Genomic DNA, 19,698 nt, shown 5'->3' on the forward strand with positions numbered 1-19,698 from the left:
TTGTCATACAAATCACTCTGCAGATCAGAGAAATGGTTCATCTGCAGAATGTTTTGGGTTCTCAGAAGATCCTACCACCAGGGAAAAAAAGACTGCAACAGATACACAAACAAATGCTCTAGTGGAAAATTAAAAAATGTTTTCTCTATTCTGATGAACCATTTTTGACAAGAGCATTTGAACATGACTACAATTAGGACAAAGCAGTAGAGCAAACACTTCTGCTAGGCTCAGGGTCTCTGTAATCATATTAATTCCCAAATGGGCTTGAACAGGTGTAAATAACAGAATCTTACTTAACGCGTAAAACAGGCCTACACAAACCCAGAGCTTTAGCAGTACCTGGTCCATTCTGCACCAGAATACTGGAGATATTTTAGTTATCTCCAGGGATAGCTCTGCTACAAACCGAACCTCCCGGTGTGGTTGTTTCTACAGTGCAGAATGATGTGAAGTGGTTTCTGTTGGAAAAGGGGGCGGTCTTTCTTACTGCAAGATGGAACGATGGAAGTAAATGACATGGAAAATATTCACGTGGTTCACCTGCATGTTTTTACAATGGTCTCCAGCAACTCCACTATACGACGGTAACACAAAGAGAATCAAGAGTGGAGGCAAACTAGGTCATATAATAATTTTCTAATCCTTGGCAATAGCATTTAAGTATTTGCTTGACCTGGAAGGCCTAAATCTTTAGACCTTCTAAAAAGGTCATGGAAGGAGAAGCATCAAGATAACATGTACACTCAAGTTTGCTTTGGTCCTAACTGTTTCAACCATTTCATCATTATAGCACATTGTGGCATTTTATCCTTGCAGCCCTGAAACAGACTTTTAGCTTAAACAGTAGTCTAACTTTCTGGTTCTGCTAGCTTTTTCCTTCTCTGTGGTGGCATTTCACCTACAGCAATATACAGACTCTATTGCTCCTCCCTATCTATTGCCGCAGGGGCGGGGGGGGGTAGAGAGCAAGTGATAAGCTTTGCTTTCTTAGCACTGAACTGTAAATTTTCAGTGGCAAGAAAGAGGGGTTGCAACACATCAGAACTGGGAAGCTACAGTAGCTAAATTCCTGGCGTTCCTTAATGTCCGTTCACCAGCAAGACAGTCTTTGCTCACGGTGATCTAGGGCATAAGCCTTCTTCTGGAACCTGAAGTGAGAATGTCTTCCTAGTTCCAGATGATGTGATCTGAGTGATTCCTAACTATGCTTCTCTTTTCCATTTGTGTTACTTTTATTGCCTAAAACCTTCTTAAGGAATAATCATTAACTGTAAGTGCTTCCATTAGAGCTTCTGTTGATTTTAAGGGCAATCCATGTATTTAATTCTATTCAGTGAGAAAATTCATAGAATACATATGAACATTCATTTCATTCTAGTTCAGAATGGAGAACTGCTAATACTAATGTAAGGCTCCAGTATCTCAGCTGCACATACCTTATGTTAAAGGAAGTGAATGGTATCAGATTTAGTTTTCTGGTAACAGTACTATGACAAAGTTAGCAAAAGTTTACAAAGAAAAACATACCTGGACTACAACTTTAAGAGGGCATAAACAACTGACTTGCTAACTACACCAAGACTTTGATTAATTTGATCGTATCTAATTAGGAATTGCCCTTCCAGATTCTTCTTCTTCAAGGAACAGAAGCAAATCCCTTAAATCTAGCATGAATGTATTGGTCTTCCATTTTTACAAGTCCCTGTCTTCTTGAATTAAAGTAAAAAGAGAAAGGGTAGGGTTTTTTTTCTTAAAACATTTCCCATTTCTTACTAAAATTTCCATAATAAGAATGCCACATCTGATAATGTAGATGATCAAGCACTGAAACAAAAGAATTAACCAGTGAGGAATCAGAGAGGGCTGGGTTTTTGCCATCAGATTTTAAACATTTTTAAAAGCCATGTTGGTCAATTTACATTTTATACATACTTGAAAGAATGGCACATTAAGATAGATGAACACATTGTGATGCCTTCCAGTGTTACAAAGGTGACAAAGAAATCTGGAGATCCACGTATGCTTTAAAGAACAGTACATTTGCTTAAATAAACTCATAGAAAACTGACATAAACAACGGTAAAACAGATTTTTAAACAGGTAAAATGAATAAACTGTAAAAATACTGCATCTCCCATAAACATACTCTGTGGTTCCACCACCTTGTGGCCAACAAAAAAAGTTGCAGTTTTGCTTCATAGGGTGCATGCTGATTGCCTTGTATTAGCAACTGACGGTCAGAATCGAGTAGGCAGTGGGCATCAGCAAATACAGTCAACACACTGCTGCGTTTTGCCCCTAGATGATACATTGAAAAATAGCAGCATTAAAATACAGCCTGAAATAGCTTAGCTACTACCTCAACTTGTTAAAATTGTGCAAGAATAAAGAACAACAGCAGCATTTTAATGGATGTGTTTCAATTTGGTTTCAGACGCTCCCCTCTCATACAAAGCACGCACAAACACAAAGCTGAAACTGATCTAGTAACTGTTATTTCTTGTCCATCCTTGAAAACTTTTCCCATGGTTTGCTTTAGTTAACTTTAAAAAATTTTACTTAAAACCCTATTGAGTGTTAAAAAAAATCCACAAGAATTTGAAAACAGTTTCTAAATGCCAGGAAACTGATGCTTATTCCTCTCCTTAAACTGGAGATACACAGACTATCCCAATCACCTGAATGTCTTTAGCTGAAAGTTTTAACGTTTCAGATTCCTGTTACTGAAAGCTGTATTTTTAGGAAGGTCTCTCCAATACACTAGAAACTGAAAGAGAATAAACTCCCAGTGCACACATAAAGGGTAATTTTTTGCTAGTTTGCTCTTATGTTGTTTATATTGTACCTTTTTAATATAGAAAATGGAAGAGTTAGGTTTTTCTGACACAACTCGCAAGGGAATATATAAGAGTAGAAATCAGAAGGCCATCTCTAAAGCCAAGTTTTGCAATTCCCTTTTTGTTTAAGTATGATAAGGCTTATTAAAAAAATAACAAAGTAAACATCCCCCCCCCCCCCCAAAAAAAAAAAACCAAAACAAAACACCAAACCCAACCAACATCCCTGGGAAAAGAACATAAAAGCCTTTTGGAAATACTTAATTTCTGAAAACATAAGACTATCTGAAAAAACTTAATTGCGAAATTAAATGAAATTCAAGAAATCAATTCTCATATTTCAAATCAGTCCATGATTTCATCATTAGCAATAAGATGCACTATCTTTTCCAGCCCAAAATTACCAGCTTTGGGGAAAACATATCCATACTTAAGAGAAATAATTAATGGGTTAAGTTAAATTAACTTTTTTCCCTGATCCACATGCCTGCATGTTAGATAATGTTACATTAGAACTGAGCATTGTAATGAGAGACTAAAAGCAACAACCTGTAACAGTAACCAAAGCAAAAGCAATTTTCTCATGGTTACATACTATAGATCAGTAATTTAATATTAAAATTAACTTCCTATATAAATAAAAATAAAAAAGTTGGGCAAAAGTAAATTGGCACAGTCATTATGGTATTGCTTTCCAGTTTCAACACTGCAAAGAGCAGCCACAGATTCCAAACACCAAAAGGAAAAGGCTATCACCCAACTACCTGGTGTAGTTTGGTTGGGTTTTTTTTTCCTTTTAAATGAAGTTATCAGCAGTGCTACTGCCTCAGATATATCAAACAACAGCTTGGAATGGGTAGGTGTGCAGCTTGCAGTAAAAGGATTGCTATAGAACCGCCATGTAAAAATGAGAACAAATACATAAAAACAAAACCAGAGAGTGTGGTTTACTGGTCTGCATGACGTTTCTTACGTCAATGTTTTTCAGGATTGTGACTAATTTTTACCTTCAAAAAGGCCAAAAATTAAAAAAAACAAAAAAAAAAAATTAAAAAAAATCAAAATCTCAAGCCTTCAAGTTTCCTTGCCTTCATTCCCTCCCTCCCCCCAAAAAGCACCTCCTACTATAAACACTTTTTCTGTTTTATGGGTTCAGAAGTTGGAATGTAGTGGAAATACATACAAGAGAGAAGGAATTTCTAGTTGTACATTACATTACAAAGAGGTTTGCTCTCAGACCTAAGGAGGGAGGGATACTAAGCAATATTAAATTCCTATAAGAATCGTTACAAAGCATGCAAAATATTGATATACTCACAAAATCGAAATTTATGTTTGTTCCTTTTTGATTTTGCAACTTCACAGTACAATAATTTCTAATATTATGCAGCAGTCAGAATTACAGTGACTACAAAATCATTTCCCTTTAATTTTTTTCTTTCCATTTGTTTGAAAGACTCCTTTGTTTTGTTTTTTATTTGAGAGGTTGCACATCACCCATCAGAAAATGTGAAATTCAGCATAACAGGGGTTGCTTTCTTTGTCATATTTCCCCTCAAATGATGTTGACAATCTACCAATCTTTCAAAATCTGTCCCTCCCTCCCCTTCACATGCCGATTCCTTCCCTTGTCTTCAAGCTGTACTTTTCTTCTCGCCAGGATGACGATGGACGGATGCCACTAAATGGATGCTGCGTAACTGGGTAGGAAGTAAAGGGGGCTGGAGTAGCTTATGAAAATGGAATCGCTCCCACCCCCCAAGATGTTTGGCACAACTGCTTCGTAGCCAGAATGTTTTGCTCTGGATACCAGCAATTAGATTATGCTTTCAATTCCCTAGACAAATACTGCTGCCCTTTATGCCTATGTAACCCCTGTGGCTTTAACTGATTTCGGCAGGGAAACACAAAGTTGGTATTTGGCTAGAGCTTTTGTACTGCTGCATGTAGTTCCATAGAAATTTCCTCACTGCTCTTATTTAAAACAGAGTTGGAATTTCTGGAGAACATACAACGCATGCTACTTGCTAGATTGTCCATTAAGTACATTCTGACACGTTTTATCAAAGTATTTGTATCTATCACAAAAAGACTCTTGTAGAAGCAATGTACAAAGTCTCCAAAAATTCAAGTATCAAAAAAAAGAGGTTCTGATAAAAGTTTGGAGTAAGCAGCCAGCCAAACTGATAGCCACTGTTTTGGGGTTTTTTTTTGTCCACAAATGCTTTTATTATTTTTGCAGCGATAACATCTTTTCTTTGGAGTGTTCGGAATTAACAGTCTTCCCAATTAATTTTCATTAAGTTTGGTGGTGTCTAAGGAATTCAGCAATTCTGCCTGGATAATATTGCCTCTGCTTTTATATGCAAACAAACAACAGAATCACAAACAGAATCACTGACTCATCCTCCCTGCCTCTCTTTAATTTGCTATATTTATTTATAGTGTAACATCATTGGGTCTGGCTCCTTTAACCCAAAAAAAAAAAAACCATCAGAAGTGCAACATAGGCAAGAGCAGGGCATCTCCTTCCCTACAGCTGTATAAACATTTGCAAGGGAAGGGTTGGGCGAGACAAAAAAACAAACAAAAAAACCCAAACAACAAACCTCAACCCCCCCAAAAACCCAACAGTCCTAGTTGTACACAAAACTGTTTCATTTCTTTAGAACCCTGTTCAAATCAAGACTTGAATTTCTGAGGAGGGAATCTTAGATACCAGACCCTTCCCTTCTCCTCTCCTCTGGCAAAGCAATGCTATTTTTGTGGCCTAGAACAGTACTTTAAAAACAGCAGTTATTAAAGACACAGTTGTGATATATCCTTCAACACCCCCTCACCCAAAAAGGGGTATCCTATCAAGTGGTCCAGTAGAAATCTTGAAGTTTCTTTATGATAAATTAAATCCATAAAATGAGGAATACCTTCTGTCACATTCCCAACAAGAATAACAGCCACACTCTGTGGTGCATTTGTTCAAGTGTCTATTGCTCCTTCTAGTGGAGATTCTGCACAGCTCCATCTCCAGTTCAGTTCTGGTCCTGCCAATGAAGAGTAGAGATTTTTCTCCTTTCTCTTCAGCTTGTCTCTGGTTAACAAACAGCAGAAGCACTGAGGGCCATAATTCCCCAGGATAGGAACAGGCCAGTCATGTCTGAAGAAACACCAGTCTTCTTTTTCTCAAGTGCGGCATATTTATGCCAAGCAGGTTTTTGTGTCCTGTTGGTATCACAGGCACCTACACCTCTGTGGAAAAGAGAATGCTTTGCCTCTTGCTGTCTGGGGTAGGGATAGTCTCTAGCTGCAGGAAGTACAGAAGAACTTGAACCTGGAAAGAGAAAGAAAAAGGTAATAAATACAGCTCTGATAACTCATTCTCATCCTGGCTATTTGAGAGTTCGCAGACATGCCTACAGCTCTCTCCACAGGAACATCTTGCAGTTATGTATTTGTTTTAATACAGTGTATAATATCAGCAGAAATATTAAAACTTTCATTGCTTCAGAGACGCTCTTTTCAGCTTCCAGGGTTTAACAATGGTGCTGGTGTTCCACTGCACTGAAAAAATCTGATCTATAATTTGCCAATACTCAATCAAGAACGTACAGAACAGCCTGATGAGCTGACAGCCTCTATGTTTGATTTCTCTGCACAGCCTTCAAAAGGCAGCAGTGGCCAAAGAAATCTGAATTTAGCAAAGAATTTTGTTGTGCATCAGTGAAGGTGGTTTAAGTACTGAGGAGCATTGTGGAAAAACAGACAGTCCTTTTATCCCGGGCTAGCAATATGGGCTGTGAGACAGCTCTCAAAAAAATCTTACTATGCACAAACACAAAACATACAGGATGTGTGCATACTGACATTTTTTCAGGAAAGGCTGTATTAGTACAGATGCAAACTGAACTGCCCGAAGAAACACAGTTCTACAAACAGTCTAAAATGTCTGTGTAAGGGTGAAAGTTGTTTATGTTTCTCAAAAAAACTGTCATGAAAACACAGAAGGATGGCTGAACCAGGCCTTGCTAGAGGACTGCAGTTTCCCAGATACTGTCGTCACAAGATTCAATAGCACGTTTAGGATTTTACCTGGGACATGACTTCTAGTGACCAACTATCAGTCATTGTGATTGGCTGGGTTGGGTTAGCAGGGATTTTACTGTCCTTCTCTGAAGGTCTGAGGAGTGTTGGTCCAAAGACAGTTGCAAGATTGTGCAGGGACATCTTGTTAACGCTTTCCCTCTCAGCAACCCTGGGAGAAGAAACAACGAACAAGGCAGATTTTTATAAATATCTGGATTTGGAAGCGTCCTTAAGTAAGAAACCATATTTATTCCTTTTGTAAAAAGTTTTAGATACGTTCAGTCAACCACTCTCTCCATATGTGCCTAAATGAACTTTATATATAAGCAAATACCTTGATGTGACACAACCACAGTCTCCAGGCACTCTACAGACACGGCTTAAACTTGGGAAAGGGACTGCTGCTTACTGTCTGGACAGGCAGAATTGGGACAGAAATAAAGGAATGTTTTTCATCCCAGTTTTATAAGTGAGAAACTGAAGCACAAAGGTTAAAAAATTTACCCAAGGGCAGAAAAGTCTGCAGCAGAAACACAAGTAAAACCCAGATTTCCTGGATTTTAATCCAGAACTTCAGTCAGAAGATTATCTTTCATCTCTCCAGTGACAGTCTCTGGTATGTACAAAATATGTAAAATAACACATTGTGCATGTACTAAGCAAGCTTTTTGTATTAATATCAAAGGCATGGAAATGCTTTTTCACAGTTACAACCATATTACAAAGACATAGACAAGATCAGAAAGACTAGTCTAAGCAAGGAACTGACAACTCCAGTTAGCAAAAGTCCTGGAATTTTTAAAAATATATCATGTTAGATTGCAGACACCTTTTGAGACAGGGGTCACAAGTCCTTAAACATGGCCAAAGCTTCATTATTTATACTGAAACCTTTCCTGGTCTTTGTATCCAGATGCAGGTGCAGTTTTGCAGTAATAGTGCAGCAGGAATATGCATTTGCATTAGATAAGCCCCGAGACTTTTGTTACCCCTTTCCTCCTGTTCCTATCCTTTCAGTATGAGTGGGAATGGAATTCAGGATTTAGTGCCTCACTAAGTGAGTATGAAACGATAGTTATATTATGAGCATTCGCAGCAAGTCAGCAAATGCTTCTTCATTTGTGTGATTCAACACAAATTCAAGGGAAAGGCTCCTCTTTTCAAAATAATGATGTTTTACACATTAAATATATGTCGAAAGAATCCACACCTTACCTTTTTAAATGGTCCAAAAGGAAAAGGAATGTCACAAGGTTGGGTTCTGGAAGTGATAACAAGAGATTCAACATACAGCTCTCCTTTGCAACAGGATCTGAAAGTGCTACAAGACAGAAAATAACATCACCACAGGCAGTGAACGAGAATTTGACTGACTGCATAATTTCTCAAACCAACAAATACAGATGGTCCTGAATAGACTGTAATTACATCATAGATTGGAAGGTCAGAGTTGCACATCAATACCCCACAGGATCTCTTTCCTTTATTTCACAGACACATAGAGAATCCTTTTCTCTCAAGCAGTTCAAGTGCTTTTGGACTTTCAGCCATTATGATTCTTTTCCCCTGCATCAAGATAAGGTATATCCTTCACTTCCCTAACAGCTTGTTCCAGGCTTCTGTCCAACACTATAAATTGTATTTTGTATTGCTTTAGGAGCAGCCTCCTACAGAAGGGTTTCAGTTATCAAGGGTTATTTCTGCTACCACTTACCAATGCCCTCAGCAAAGTTGGGGTACAGTTCGTCCGTAAAGAGGGGTTCAGGCAGTTCCCGGAAATACAGTTTCAAGGTGCCTGCAATGGCATTAACATCCATCTCGCTCATCATCACTGACACGTCTTTGTTATCTGAAAGAGGGAAGAGGGGAAGCAGGGTAAAGAAGCTGCTGGCCTTGCATTCATTCTTTTTCTTGCTTTGGCTCTCTTTGTTTATCCTTTGTCTTTGCCCAAATAGCTGAGAGTTTTCCTGTTTACATTTCTCCAGATTAAATGAGCTACCTTCTGACAACTGAGAAGTGCTGCACAAATGACTGCAAATGATTTATAGCTTTAAATCAAGTAGAGGGAACCTTGCATTACCCAGGGTTAGTGATGCTGTGCCAGCAACCTCAGCCTGATCTGGAATAAGACCTGCTTGACTGTATTTACATGCAATTCAACTTTTGTTAGTGACAACAGTTGTTATTCCAATTCCCTGCCTCTAACAACTTAGAATAAGAGACTCTGAGGCTGTCTAACTCCCCACTGTGTGCAGCTAAAGTACACAGGCAATTCAGGGCTCACATTTCATTTTTGTTACTATTAAGAACAACAAAACCACCCCCTTTTCCTGAAACAGGCCAACCAGCAGAGCCAGCGCTGGTTTCATGAAGCTTAGTGTAGAACAACATTTAATATAAATCAAAAAAGTTGATTTTCAAAATGTGAAACACCCTTACTTGCACTAGTGACGATTCATAAGTCAATGAGTTTGGTAGCTTAGGGTGATTGAAAAAAAAACACAAGAAGGAAGGAATTTCACAAAATAATTGAAGATAAAGTGCAGGGAGGGTGAATTTGGGCACCTGGCACAGACCTCGTAACCGCTTGCATCAAAAGAGAGCGCGAGTGTGGCTTGAGCGGTCCTTGGACTGTCATGTGGATGCTGGAAGTAGGGCAGAATTTCACTTTTTGTACCTCAGCAATTTGGAGGTGTTTTATCTGCCTGATCTTGGATACCTTTTGGGACATATGTGCCATTCTTTTAAATGCAGCCCCAGTAAGGAGCCCTTGTCTACTCAAGATCAAAGAAAGCTTTACAAAGGTTGGTCAAAATTGTCTAATTTTACCATCTGCACACATCAATCTAGACATAGAGTTAAGAAGAGAACTCAGGAGCCCTGACCACACAACTTCAGTTTTGTAAACACCCTTCCTAGTCAATCTTAGAGAATTTTTTTTGCTGGCTTCCTTTCACAAAACATTCTCAATTTCAAGGACTTCTATTAATGTGGAAACCTCCCAACAGTGAGGAGATTATGGCTTCTGATTGCCCTGAGGAAGGTGTCTGTCATTTACAAAGATTTGGCAAGGCTGGCAAACCCACCATTTCATGTTTGCTGGGAACAATAACAAATGCATTATTTGGTATAAGGATCCATCCCGTTGTATGTCTTGGGTTATATCTGTAGCTGAAGAATATTAATAAAACATGCAGCAAGGGTTAAAATGATTCTCCTTGTGTGAGAATCTCTACCTCTTAATGCTTCTTGGGGAACACAAGATTAAAAATAGCACAGCCACCTGACAGGGAATTCACACAGGTTCTCACAGTGCAAAGGAAAACATCAGACACAAATACTTACTGACATCAAAGGCAGCTTTCAAAGCCTGGATATCGGTTGCAACCCCAGAGACGCGGTAGATGCCCACCTCCTCCATTCCACGCCGCTCTATCTCCTCCACACACTGGCGCACTATGTAAGGCACCTTCGACCTCTCTCTCCTTAAGAAAGCCAGATAGAAGAGTTCAGTGCAGCCCATGCTCTCAACGCTTGTTAGCCCAGCCAGCTAGGCTGGCTAAAATCACCCCATTATTTTGCTGTGCAAGCCTCTTCTGGAAAATTTGGGTGGGAGAAAGTCTGAGCAGGCAATCAAGACTGAGCTGAAAAACTCCTTTTAAAACTGGAGAGGGCTTTCTGACTCTCTCAGCCTGGCTTTGGCTGTTCTGCAGCTGCCCTGAGCACTTGAGCTTCTGGCTGGGTCCCAGTCAGTGCCCATGGAGTCTGTGACTCCGTGCAGCTAACCAGAGGATTCCCAAACAGACCTTGGATACATAGCAACACTGTTGCTTTCCAATTAATGCAATTCCATAGGGAGGAAATACCACACTTCCCAAACTCTGTAACAGAACAAACAGGTTTCTTCTGGCAAACCATTCATGACAAAAGATCAGGGGTTAAAATAATACAACAGGATCCAAGGAACTTGAACATTTCCGATTATGGAAAGGAAACATCACTGTTCAGTGGCTCTGGAAATCTGTGACCAAGTCAGCTAACTACAGAGTGAAGGGGCAAGGGGTATTTCTGGAACTCAGAAAAGGGATATGCTGTAAGTAAACACTGTGGGTTTCAAAGCCTGTGTGCACACTGGTTTTTTCCCCTCCAAAAAATGAAGCTCAGAGAATGTACAACATCTCCTTTCTGCAGCCACAGCCATCTACGCTACTATCCAAGTGAAGCAGGCTGGACTGACAAATCCCGCAGTGGGGTAAAGACAGGTGCAACCCACTGGCCAGTTGGCTTTCTAAAAAACAATAGGGAGAAACGTGACCCATCAGCTCACTTGGTGACAATAGCGATCTTGACCCCAAAAACCCCAGTCTGTTTCCGGGACGGCATCCTTTTCAGGCTAAACTCCCGACTGGTAAACTTCACCGACAGCTTCACTTCAACCTGAAGAAAAGAGAACAGCTGTTACTTTTCACAAACATTTTCTTTTCTCCCTTTTTTTTTCCTATGCTGCAATGAAGAGCAAAGAAATAAAGCACATAAGAGGTACAGAAGCAGTGCTAACTTCTGTTTTCCATACTTACTCCATTCATTGAGATGACTGTGCGCTGCCAATCTTTGTCCTGCAACGCCTGCGGGTCCAGCTGAAAAACATGGAAGTTACCCATGAGCTAGGAACAGACTTCAGAGAAATCATTTAGCCTGAAAGGCTTCTGTAAGTGAGCAGAGCACTACTACTTTCAACACGTTATTTCTTTTCCATAGGAAAAGACACGTTCCAAGGTTTCCCAAGTTTCAGGTAACAGGACACTCAGATACTGTGCGGTTCTCTTAAGCAGGACTGATGAGGACTCACACACATGGAAAATCCAGCAATGTGTGTGCAGTACCTGCTCAACAACAAAGGCAACATCAGCATGTAAAATCAATGTTTGAAAGCCAATAACCTCAGCTTTCATAGAAGGAGAGACTGCATTCATTGCTGTAGCAAAACAGGCACTTCAACAGACACCCAAATTTGCCCCATCCCACAGGGCTAGGCGTCAGAAAAGGGGAGGAGAGATTTCTGAAATAACTCTGATTTGAAATAGAGGAAACTGTCTCACTCTGCAGTTTTCTAGAGACAGGTGAGGTTGGATGAGTGTGAAATTACTGCACTGAAATAAAAAGCCAGGCTAGAGAACTTCATAGCTCTTGGCTATGAAGCTAATAGCGTCCAAGAAGGACTATGTTCCACTGAATTCAAAAGACATAATGACTGCAATAGCGAGATCAAGGATCCATACAGAGACAAGTTAACTTTAAACAAACCAAACCTCTGTCATGATCTGACAGGAGAAATGAAGAAAATTGGCCCAGAAATTATGGAAAGTTGTCCTACTTCAACCTGCCCATTCCTTTTCATTTCAACGTGAGCATGGAGGCAGGAAGAACACCTGGCCCTGCTATTGCAAGAATTCATTAAGCAGGAACAAGTTCTGAAGCAAAGCCCTGATCTCCCATTTTCAGCTTTGCTTGATCTCTTTTGAGTAGACAGTTGTGAGGCTGTGGAGCAGCTGACTCAAGTACTCAAACATCACCCAGCAATTCCAATACTGCCTGGGAGAGTCCAAACACGTCTGAATGGCTGAAGAGTGACACTCAGCTCAAGCTAGACTGGCAAAAGAGAGAAAAGCGCTGTCTGCATAGGGACTTCTATCAGCAATCGGAACCAGCCAAAGCAAGCAGACTTCGGTGCCTCCTGAGATGGCTTTGTAACACTTGGCCCTTGAACACTGGGACACAGTAAGACCAGAAGGAGGCAACTGCTCTAGACTGCATTTTGAGTCTACTGTCATCAGCAAACAAAAAGACTCAGTAATTAGAGCTATTTCTGCAGCACAGCTCCTCCCTCTCGCAGAACCCCATGCAAAAGCAGAGTTCTCTGACGGGCAGAGGTAAATGTTGAAACAATGGCAGCTGCAGTATATTCTGGGAGATCTCAGATGCAATCATGCTCACATTCTCTGTCAAATCATCAACAAACTAGCCCAATGCTGCCAACAGCTACAGAGACAAGTCCCCCCATGCCCTTCCCCACTCCCCCAAAAAAGACAACCAGCAGAGAGAAAAATTTCTCCCTGTTTGCTCACACTGCAGATACCCCAAGAAGCAACAGACAAGCAAGTCAGGCCAACCTTATCTCTGCGCACTTTGTTACGGACGTGAGCCCACAGTGGGATGCTGCCAGCACACACATGCTTTCCTGTCGAATTGGACCGGTTCCTGTAGGTGCAACTCTGGCAGAAATTCCTGAAGACCCCTTGTAAGGAATAGTCAGTAACCAGTAGCTCCCACATTTTGGGACTGCACAAAGGTCCAGGAGGCCAATGGGCAGCAGTGCTTAGCTTCAGTGCTTCAGCAAACCCAAATAACAGACCGCTTGCCAAGAGGGTTTGCTTATAACTCTGGTGGAACAGATCCGCCCCCGCCTGTGTGGCTGGCCAAGGTCCCTACAAGTTGGCCAGAATCTAGGCTGTTCTTCCCTGAATTTCCGTGCTGGAAGTTTGGTTTCTTTCAACAACTGCATTCTTTCCCAGAATCAAGAGGAAACCATTACCGAAGTGTCTGGTTTCCTATGAAAGGCAACCATGCTCAGGTTTTCTGAAAGCTTGATCTCCAGCTGCCTAAATAGTCACCTCATTGAGCTGCCAAAATGGCCGTGCTGATAGACACAGCCACAGCTGATCCTCTAGCTTGGAAGCAGTTTTCCATACGCTTTTAGAGTGGAGTCACTGAGACCGTATTTTTTATAGCAGGGAGAGACTGCTTAAGACTGAAGGGGAAAGAGGGTTTTGAATATTTGCCAAAAAAGTTAAAGGAAGAGTCCAGCAGGGTCCAGTTACAGTTTATTTAAGCTAACAGGTATTACTGGTTATGTCTCAGTGATGACCAGGGAACTCCTACCACTGCACAAAACAAAAGCAAGTAAATAGCTGTTAAAAACTATGAGCCAAAGAAAGTCCTACTCTGTCTCAAGAGTGAATACCATATGGCTGCAAAGGACTAGCAAAAGCAGCGTGCTGGAGCTGAGATCTCACAGAGACTCTTCCTTGTTGGGTAACTACTGGAACTGAGCAAGGACTGCAAGTGTACCCGCTGCTATCTCTTGCTCCCTTATCTCTGAACTCTGTTGCAGGGCTGGCAGGACCCCCGCACTCCCCACCTGCTGTTTGACTCCTGCTGCAGAACAGCGTGCATTGAATGGTGACAGCTAGGGAGAACAAGAACCAGGGAGTGGGTCTGGCTGACCCGAGCCAACACTGCATAAATCACTGGCAATAACAACAGCAATTAAAAAAAAATTTAAAAATCCCCCCCAAGGTGCTTTTTAAGTAACAAAGCAAAATGATGGAAGCTAATAAAAGAGCAAAGCTTGAATAAGCTTTCAGCAACACTGAGTGAGACAGGAAGATCAGGTCTAACAGTCTGATAAAGTCACAGTAGGAAATAACAGAGTCAACAGGAAACCAAGAACATCATTTAGACTTTGAGCAAGCTTTCAGTCCTGGACCCTACAGATGACTGACCTTCTAAGGCTAGCAAGAGCAACATAGGGAAAGGGCAGCTGGACCAGACAGGTTACAAAGCAGATTGAAGACAGAGTTAGTGAGTGTGATGCTCCAGCATAGAGAGGGCCTGTGACAAATGGGGTCATGCTGTCTTCTGGCCTGATTGGAGATCAATGACCTGGAAGAAGGAACACTGAGTAGAAGAATGCAATCTACAGACAGCGTGCCAAAAGGAGGCTGCTCCAAGTGAGCAAGCACATAGCGCTCACTTTGCCAGCTCAGGCAGGGGGAGGCACTGTGAAATAGCTGCCTCTGCATTAATTTGACAGTGAAATTCACTGCACCTCTAAACATTTCCTTCAAACAGTTGCTTGCTTTGAGTGACAAAAGGCCCTGTCCCATCTCCACTGAAACTGTAAAAAACTGTGTTGTTTCCATGACTTATGCAAATAGGACAGACCTGCTAAACCCCTCAAAGACTGTATCTCATGGGCTTGTTTGCACGGTCCCCACCAAAACCGCATGCTGCACAGGAAAAATACAAACCAGTTTGTCTTTACTCCCCCAGCACCTCCAGTCCCCTTGTGGCCTGTTCTTTGGCATTTGCAATGGCAAGCTACAGCCCCAAATTCACTAATGAATCAAGCAAATGCCTCTCTGTATCCTGCACAAAACACAATAGAACAAAGCAGCTCAGCACCATAGGGATTTCCAAGTGCAAGTCTCCGGCCCTTGTAGCAGCTTAGCACTGAATTAAGACAGACAATTAGTGTGTGTAGCAGTCAGTAGAGGCTGAGCGTACAGAACACAGAGTGGTGAGGACCTGGGAACAAGGCGAACTGAGGATGCTGGTCAATGACAAATGTACGCCAGGCACTGAGAAGAAGGGTGTCTGTGCTCTGCCTTAGGAAACCACCATAGAGAGTTTGATGATTTTTTTTTTTTCCCCCCGTAGAGAAAAGAAAACATACAGAAAGAGGAAAAAATGAAGAAGCATCAGTGGAAATGAAATGCCTAGGAGCAAGGTCTGAAGCAACCTTAAGGTTAGTGTGGTTTATGCTATTTATTCACATTACTTCCCCCCTTTATTAAATCTCCCTGGCAACTTTACACTCCATCAATTTTTAATTGTAACTGATGTGACATACATGTTGTCAGAGTCTCACTGCTGCTGGAAACTCCCAGTCCAGCCATAACCCCATTCTTCTCAAAGCTCCCCACTGACACGTTAATCTTTCCCGCCATCACCCTTTAGACATGACCCATTGCCTTCTTCATCTCCACCGTATTTTCATTGCTGGGATACTGTTCTGCATGAGCAAACTGTTTAAATGAACTCGAGTGTGTAAAAGGTTTTATAAGTTGACACTTGGGAGGTACAGCCTGTGACAATCTGTTTTACATGGAAAACAACCTAGATGTTTGAAATAGCCATGTGCACTGCTATGAGACATCCCAGATAATTAAGCAGATAAGAGTGATTGTTTTGTATGGCAACAGAGGAATGGTGTTGTGCTGCTACCACAGAATGACTGATCTAAGGTCATATCCTCTCTGATTTTCCAGCACTGCTGTGAGGGAGAAGGAAATGGTTTGCCTGAGCTGATCATGCAGAAAAAAAAAAAACCAAACAGCAAAGGAAACAGCATTTCTAGGAGGCACCAACTGGAGGAGATGGATCACAGGATGAAGTATCAGTTTACTCATGCAGTCTGTTCCCAAGGCAGAGGCCAGTTTTGCTGACATATGTGCCTACTTAGACGCAGAGTCTCAGGACCGAACAAAAGGCTGCTATGCTCAAAACATGTGGACATGCCTGCCACATGAAGTGCAAAATTCAAAGAGCAAAAGGGGCAGCCTCCCAAGTGCTGAAGATGGATTGCACGGTAACAGAAAGAAAAAAAAAAAAAAAAAAAAAGAAAGAAAAAAAAGAAGAAATAAAAGAGAGAGAGTTCAAAATGAGAGGAGCTGATGCTTACAACTGAACTAAGCCTCATGTTTCCTCCTATAAGATGATGTCCATTTCTTCCTCCCTCAAGCCCCCAAATAATTTCAGTTTCACAGTGTACCCAGGAATGGCACTTTCGCCCTGTATTTCTCATGCCTGAGATGTAACAGATGCTCCCAACCAGGCGTGCTGGCTAGTTAAACATGGCACATTCAGTGCTGCCATTCCCAGAAGGTCTGATGAGGACTTCACTACTACATTTACAGGAGGTTCTACCACATTAAAACCTCATGGTTTTATTTTTCAGGGACAAAACTTGCAGGTTGGCAAGCAATGAAGCTCTTGCATGTGGCTATAAAAACAGGTAAATAAAATATTCCATAGGAAAAGAAAATATGAGCAATGGGAGCTATTAAAATTGCTGCCCATTCCTGGAAGCTTCTGACCACATGGACCAATTTCCAGTCTTCCTTCCTTCAGTGCCATTATGTAACGGAGAGGTTTAATAAACATTTCACAGCCAAAACAGTCCTTGTCTCCTTGATGCATTGTCTTCATCACTGCAGCTAAGAGAATTTGGTGAGTCAGAAATCCCAGTAATGGGAAGTTGCAGATTTACAATAATACATGGTTTAACAATACATTGCAATTTAGCCAACACAGAAATTTCCCCGTTTTTATCAGCAGGAGGATGCAGACCCGACTCTTGATGTTCCCAGAGTTTTTAACTAATGGGAATTTAGGAAAAAAATCAAAAAACTCATCCGACTTCACAGACCTTGCCTTTACACAAGACAGACTTTGGCTGAATAATGGCAACGCAACAACAACAACAACAACAACAAAACAGAAAGCTCTAGATACACTAGCAACTCTAAAGTAAACAAAATTTAATGTAAAAGCACTGACGAAAATCCTCAAAGAAAATGGCTATAAAACCAGTGATTGGAAAAGATGCTGACAGCATTAATACAACTAACTTTCAGCCACAGGTTGTAATTTGATTTTGTTGTTGCATTATTATGATTTCTTAATAGAGAAATGGTGTTTGCTTTAAAAATAAAACAAAATAAAAACCCTTAATAATTCTTATCAATCCAAAATCTTACCAGACTCTCTTATGACTTCTCTTTGCAGTTATTCAATAGTACTAAAAAGTTGTATGATGGGACAGAAATCACTGAGAATTAAGAGGATGTTCTGAGAGTTCACCAAGTTTCTTTATAAATTTCAAGGGGGGGTTACTGAAAGCAAGAGAACTTTTGCATTTGCCTTTTACAATACAACAGAATGGAACTTTTGCATACTAATAAAAAACTTTTTTATTGATTTTTTTTTAAACTTTCCACTGTTCAGATTTCTCTAAAGAAATCAAGATGCAATTAATATTCAAGTGCCACCAAAGCGTATTTTTACTTACTAACTTAAGTATAAAATATTTTAACAAAATGTACAAGTGCTGTGCATAAAAATGCCTGCTCTTGTGAAAAAAATTTGTTACAAATTTAGAATATTTTATTCATTTGTTAACCATTCTATGTAAAATATTTGAAGAATTTAGAGGGTCAGTGATTTCAGGGTTCTCCATTATGAGCACACAAATCTCCAGGGCATTTCAGGGCTGAAAACTTACTCTTTTGTCATTGCTCAGCTGCATGGAAAATAAGCTTTTGTTAGCAGAAGGGACATACAGATTTCTGGTTAGCCTGAGAGAAGTACATAGGAGGCACCATGTACTAGCATTTATTGATTTGCACGCAAGTATTTTTTCAAACACCCATCACTTTCCCTGAAAGCTTTCCCTGAAAATGGCATGGCAGCCTCAGGGCTGCAAGGAGGGAGGTAAAGGAACAGGCCTAATGAAACTCATTTAGACAATGAACACTTCCAGACTAAAGGTGAGATACAATATCTGCAGGCCACCCTCAATCAGAGCTGCTTCTGAAATCCCACAAAAGGCCTTGGCCTGTGTGACCATCACTCAAATGCTGGAGAAAGCTGTCATCCATGGAATGATGAAGAGTCAAACATAAATGGAGAACTGGCGGTATTTTTCAGTGTGCCAGAAAGAAAAAGGTATCTGGGCAGCGTCTCTGCTCTGTACAACAGCGAGTCCAACACAAAGAATGTGTCCTCAGATCAAGCATTTAAACACCCTTCTAAAGCTATGGACAGACAGTGTAAAAAAATGGAGGAAGAGGGGGAACCTACTTTCTCCATGTCGTCCTCCACTGATGGCCTGATTTCTCCTGCATGGAGCTTTAGTGCTTTATCACACAGCAGCTCCCTGAGAACAGCATCCGTTTGCAATCGCCTCATCACCTGTCCTGCTGTATTACAAATTTGCCACATAGACAAAGTGTCCCATGGTGATTCTCAGCAGTGGAAATCTCTCTCAGATGCAGCCTGCTGTCATGGACACTATACTCTAGACATGGCAGTTATCAGGACAATAAGCCTGTCCTCCAAGGCCTTGCTATCACATCAATCAACTTCCAGCACGTACACAGGGTAGTATTTCTTCCATGTGATTTACAGAGGATATAGTATATTCATTGCTTCCTCTTCTGTCACAAACGGAGCATTCCCAACAGGGCCCAGGGCTCAGTGACAGTGCAGTTCCTATATACTGTGCTGGAAATTTTGAAGTTAACAGGCAATCAGAGAGCAAAACGTAAATCTTCATGAAAAAGCATCTATTCCATAAGGGTACTAAAGTAGGCATAGGGGACAAGGCAAGAGGGAAAAAGCTGCTGACGCCCTCCCACCTGTGAATCACACTGTATATCTCACTACCTGGAAAAAAATCTCCAACATTGGGACAATCAGAAGGCAGAATAAAAACCTCCCTGGTGCACCCAGGATTCAAAAGTCCTGTTATGTTTTGCAGTAAAGGTAGCAGGAATGAGTTAAGCACAGTCTTACCTGGATCTGTCCTTTCCCCATTATGCGATCTGTGCTCTCTCCATCCTCTTTGGTGAGCTTGGTTTTGTTGTAGCACTTTTCATAGCACAGAATCCGCAGAGTTTGTGAACCTTCCAGCTCAATCTCAAACTCCTGCAGGGCACCAGTTAAGGAAAGAGCAATGAATACATCACAGCAAGACCCTAGTCTCTTAATAATCAATATAGTCTCCTTAAAACTCAGCAGGAGGGAGCACTTAAGGACTGACCAAAACCTCCTCCCTAATGGAGCTGGTCTAGAAATAAACTGAAATTGTATTTTGTATATATAAGGTAGTCAAATTAGAGACTAAGATGGTTGACTCCTTAGTCAGGTTTCACTG

General features: G+C 41.0%; 1 protein-coding gene and 1 long non-coding RNA gene across 2 annotated transcripts in view; one reads left to right on the forward strand and one right to left on the reverse strand.

Annotated features, from left to right (window-relative positions):
- The window catches only part of BCR (BCR activator of RhoGEF and GTPase), a 107,524-nt gene continuing 87,826 nt past the window's right edge, over positions 1 to 19,698 (reverse strand). The window contains exons 16-23 of the mRNA XM_075041668.1: positions 19,338 to 19,469; positions 11,498 to 11,557; positions 11,248 to 11,357; positions 10,266 to 10,405; positions 8,635 to 8,769; positions 8,136 to 8,241; positions 6,927 to 7,089; positions 1 to 6,168 (exon numbers count right to left, since the gene is read on the reverse strand). Of these exons, the coding sequence (XP_074897769.1) occupies positions 6,079 to 6,168; positions 6,927 to 7,089; positions 8,136 to 8,241; positions 8,635 to 8,769; positions 10,266 to 10,405; positions 11,248 to 11,357; positions 11,498 to 11,557; positions 19,338 to 19,469 (936 nt within the window). The 3' untranslated portion in view covers positions 1 to 6,078. The remainder of the gene's footprint in view (positions 6,169 to 6,926; positions 7,090 to 8,135; positions 8,242 to 8,634; positions 8,770 to 10,265; positions 10,406 to 11,247; positions 11,358 to 11,497; positions 11,558 to 19,337; positions 19,470 to 19,698) is intronic.
- LOC142037349 (uncharacterized) lies at positions 15,173 to 16,407 on the forward strand. The gene is made up of 2 exons (XR_012652351.1): positions 15,173 to 15,507; positions 16,031 to 16,407. It is a non-coding gene; the product is annotated as an uncharacterized LOC142037349 (long non-coding RNA).

Source organism: Buteo buteo, chromosome 11, assembly GCF_964188355.1.
Source record: "Buteo buteo chromosome 11, bButBut1.hap1.1, whole genome shotgun sequence".
NCBI lineage: Eukaryota > Metazoa > Chordata > Aves > Accipitriformes > Accipitridae > Buteo > Buteo buteo.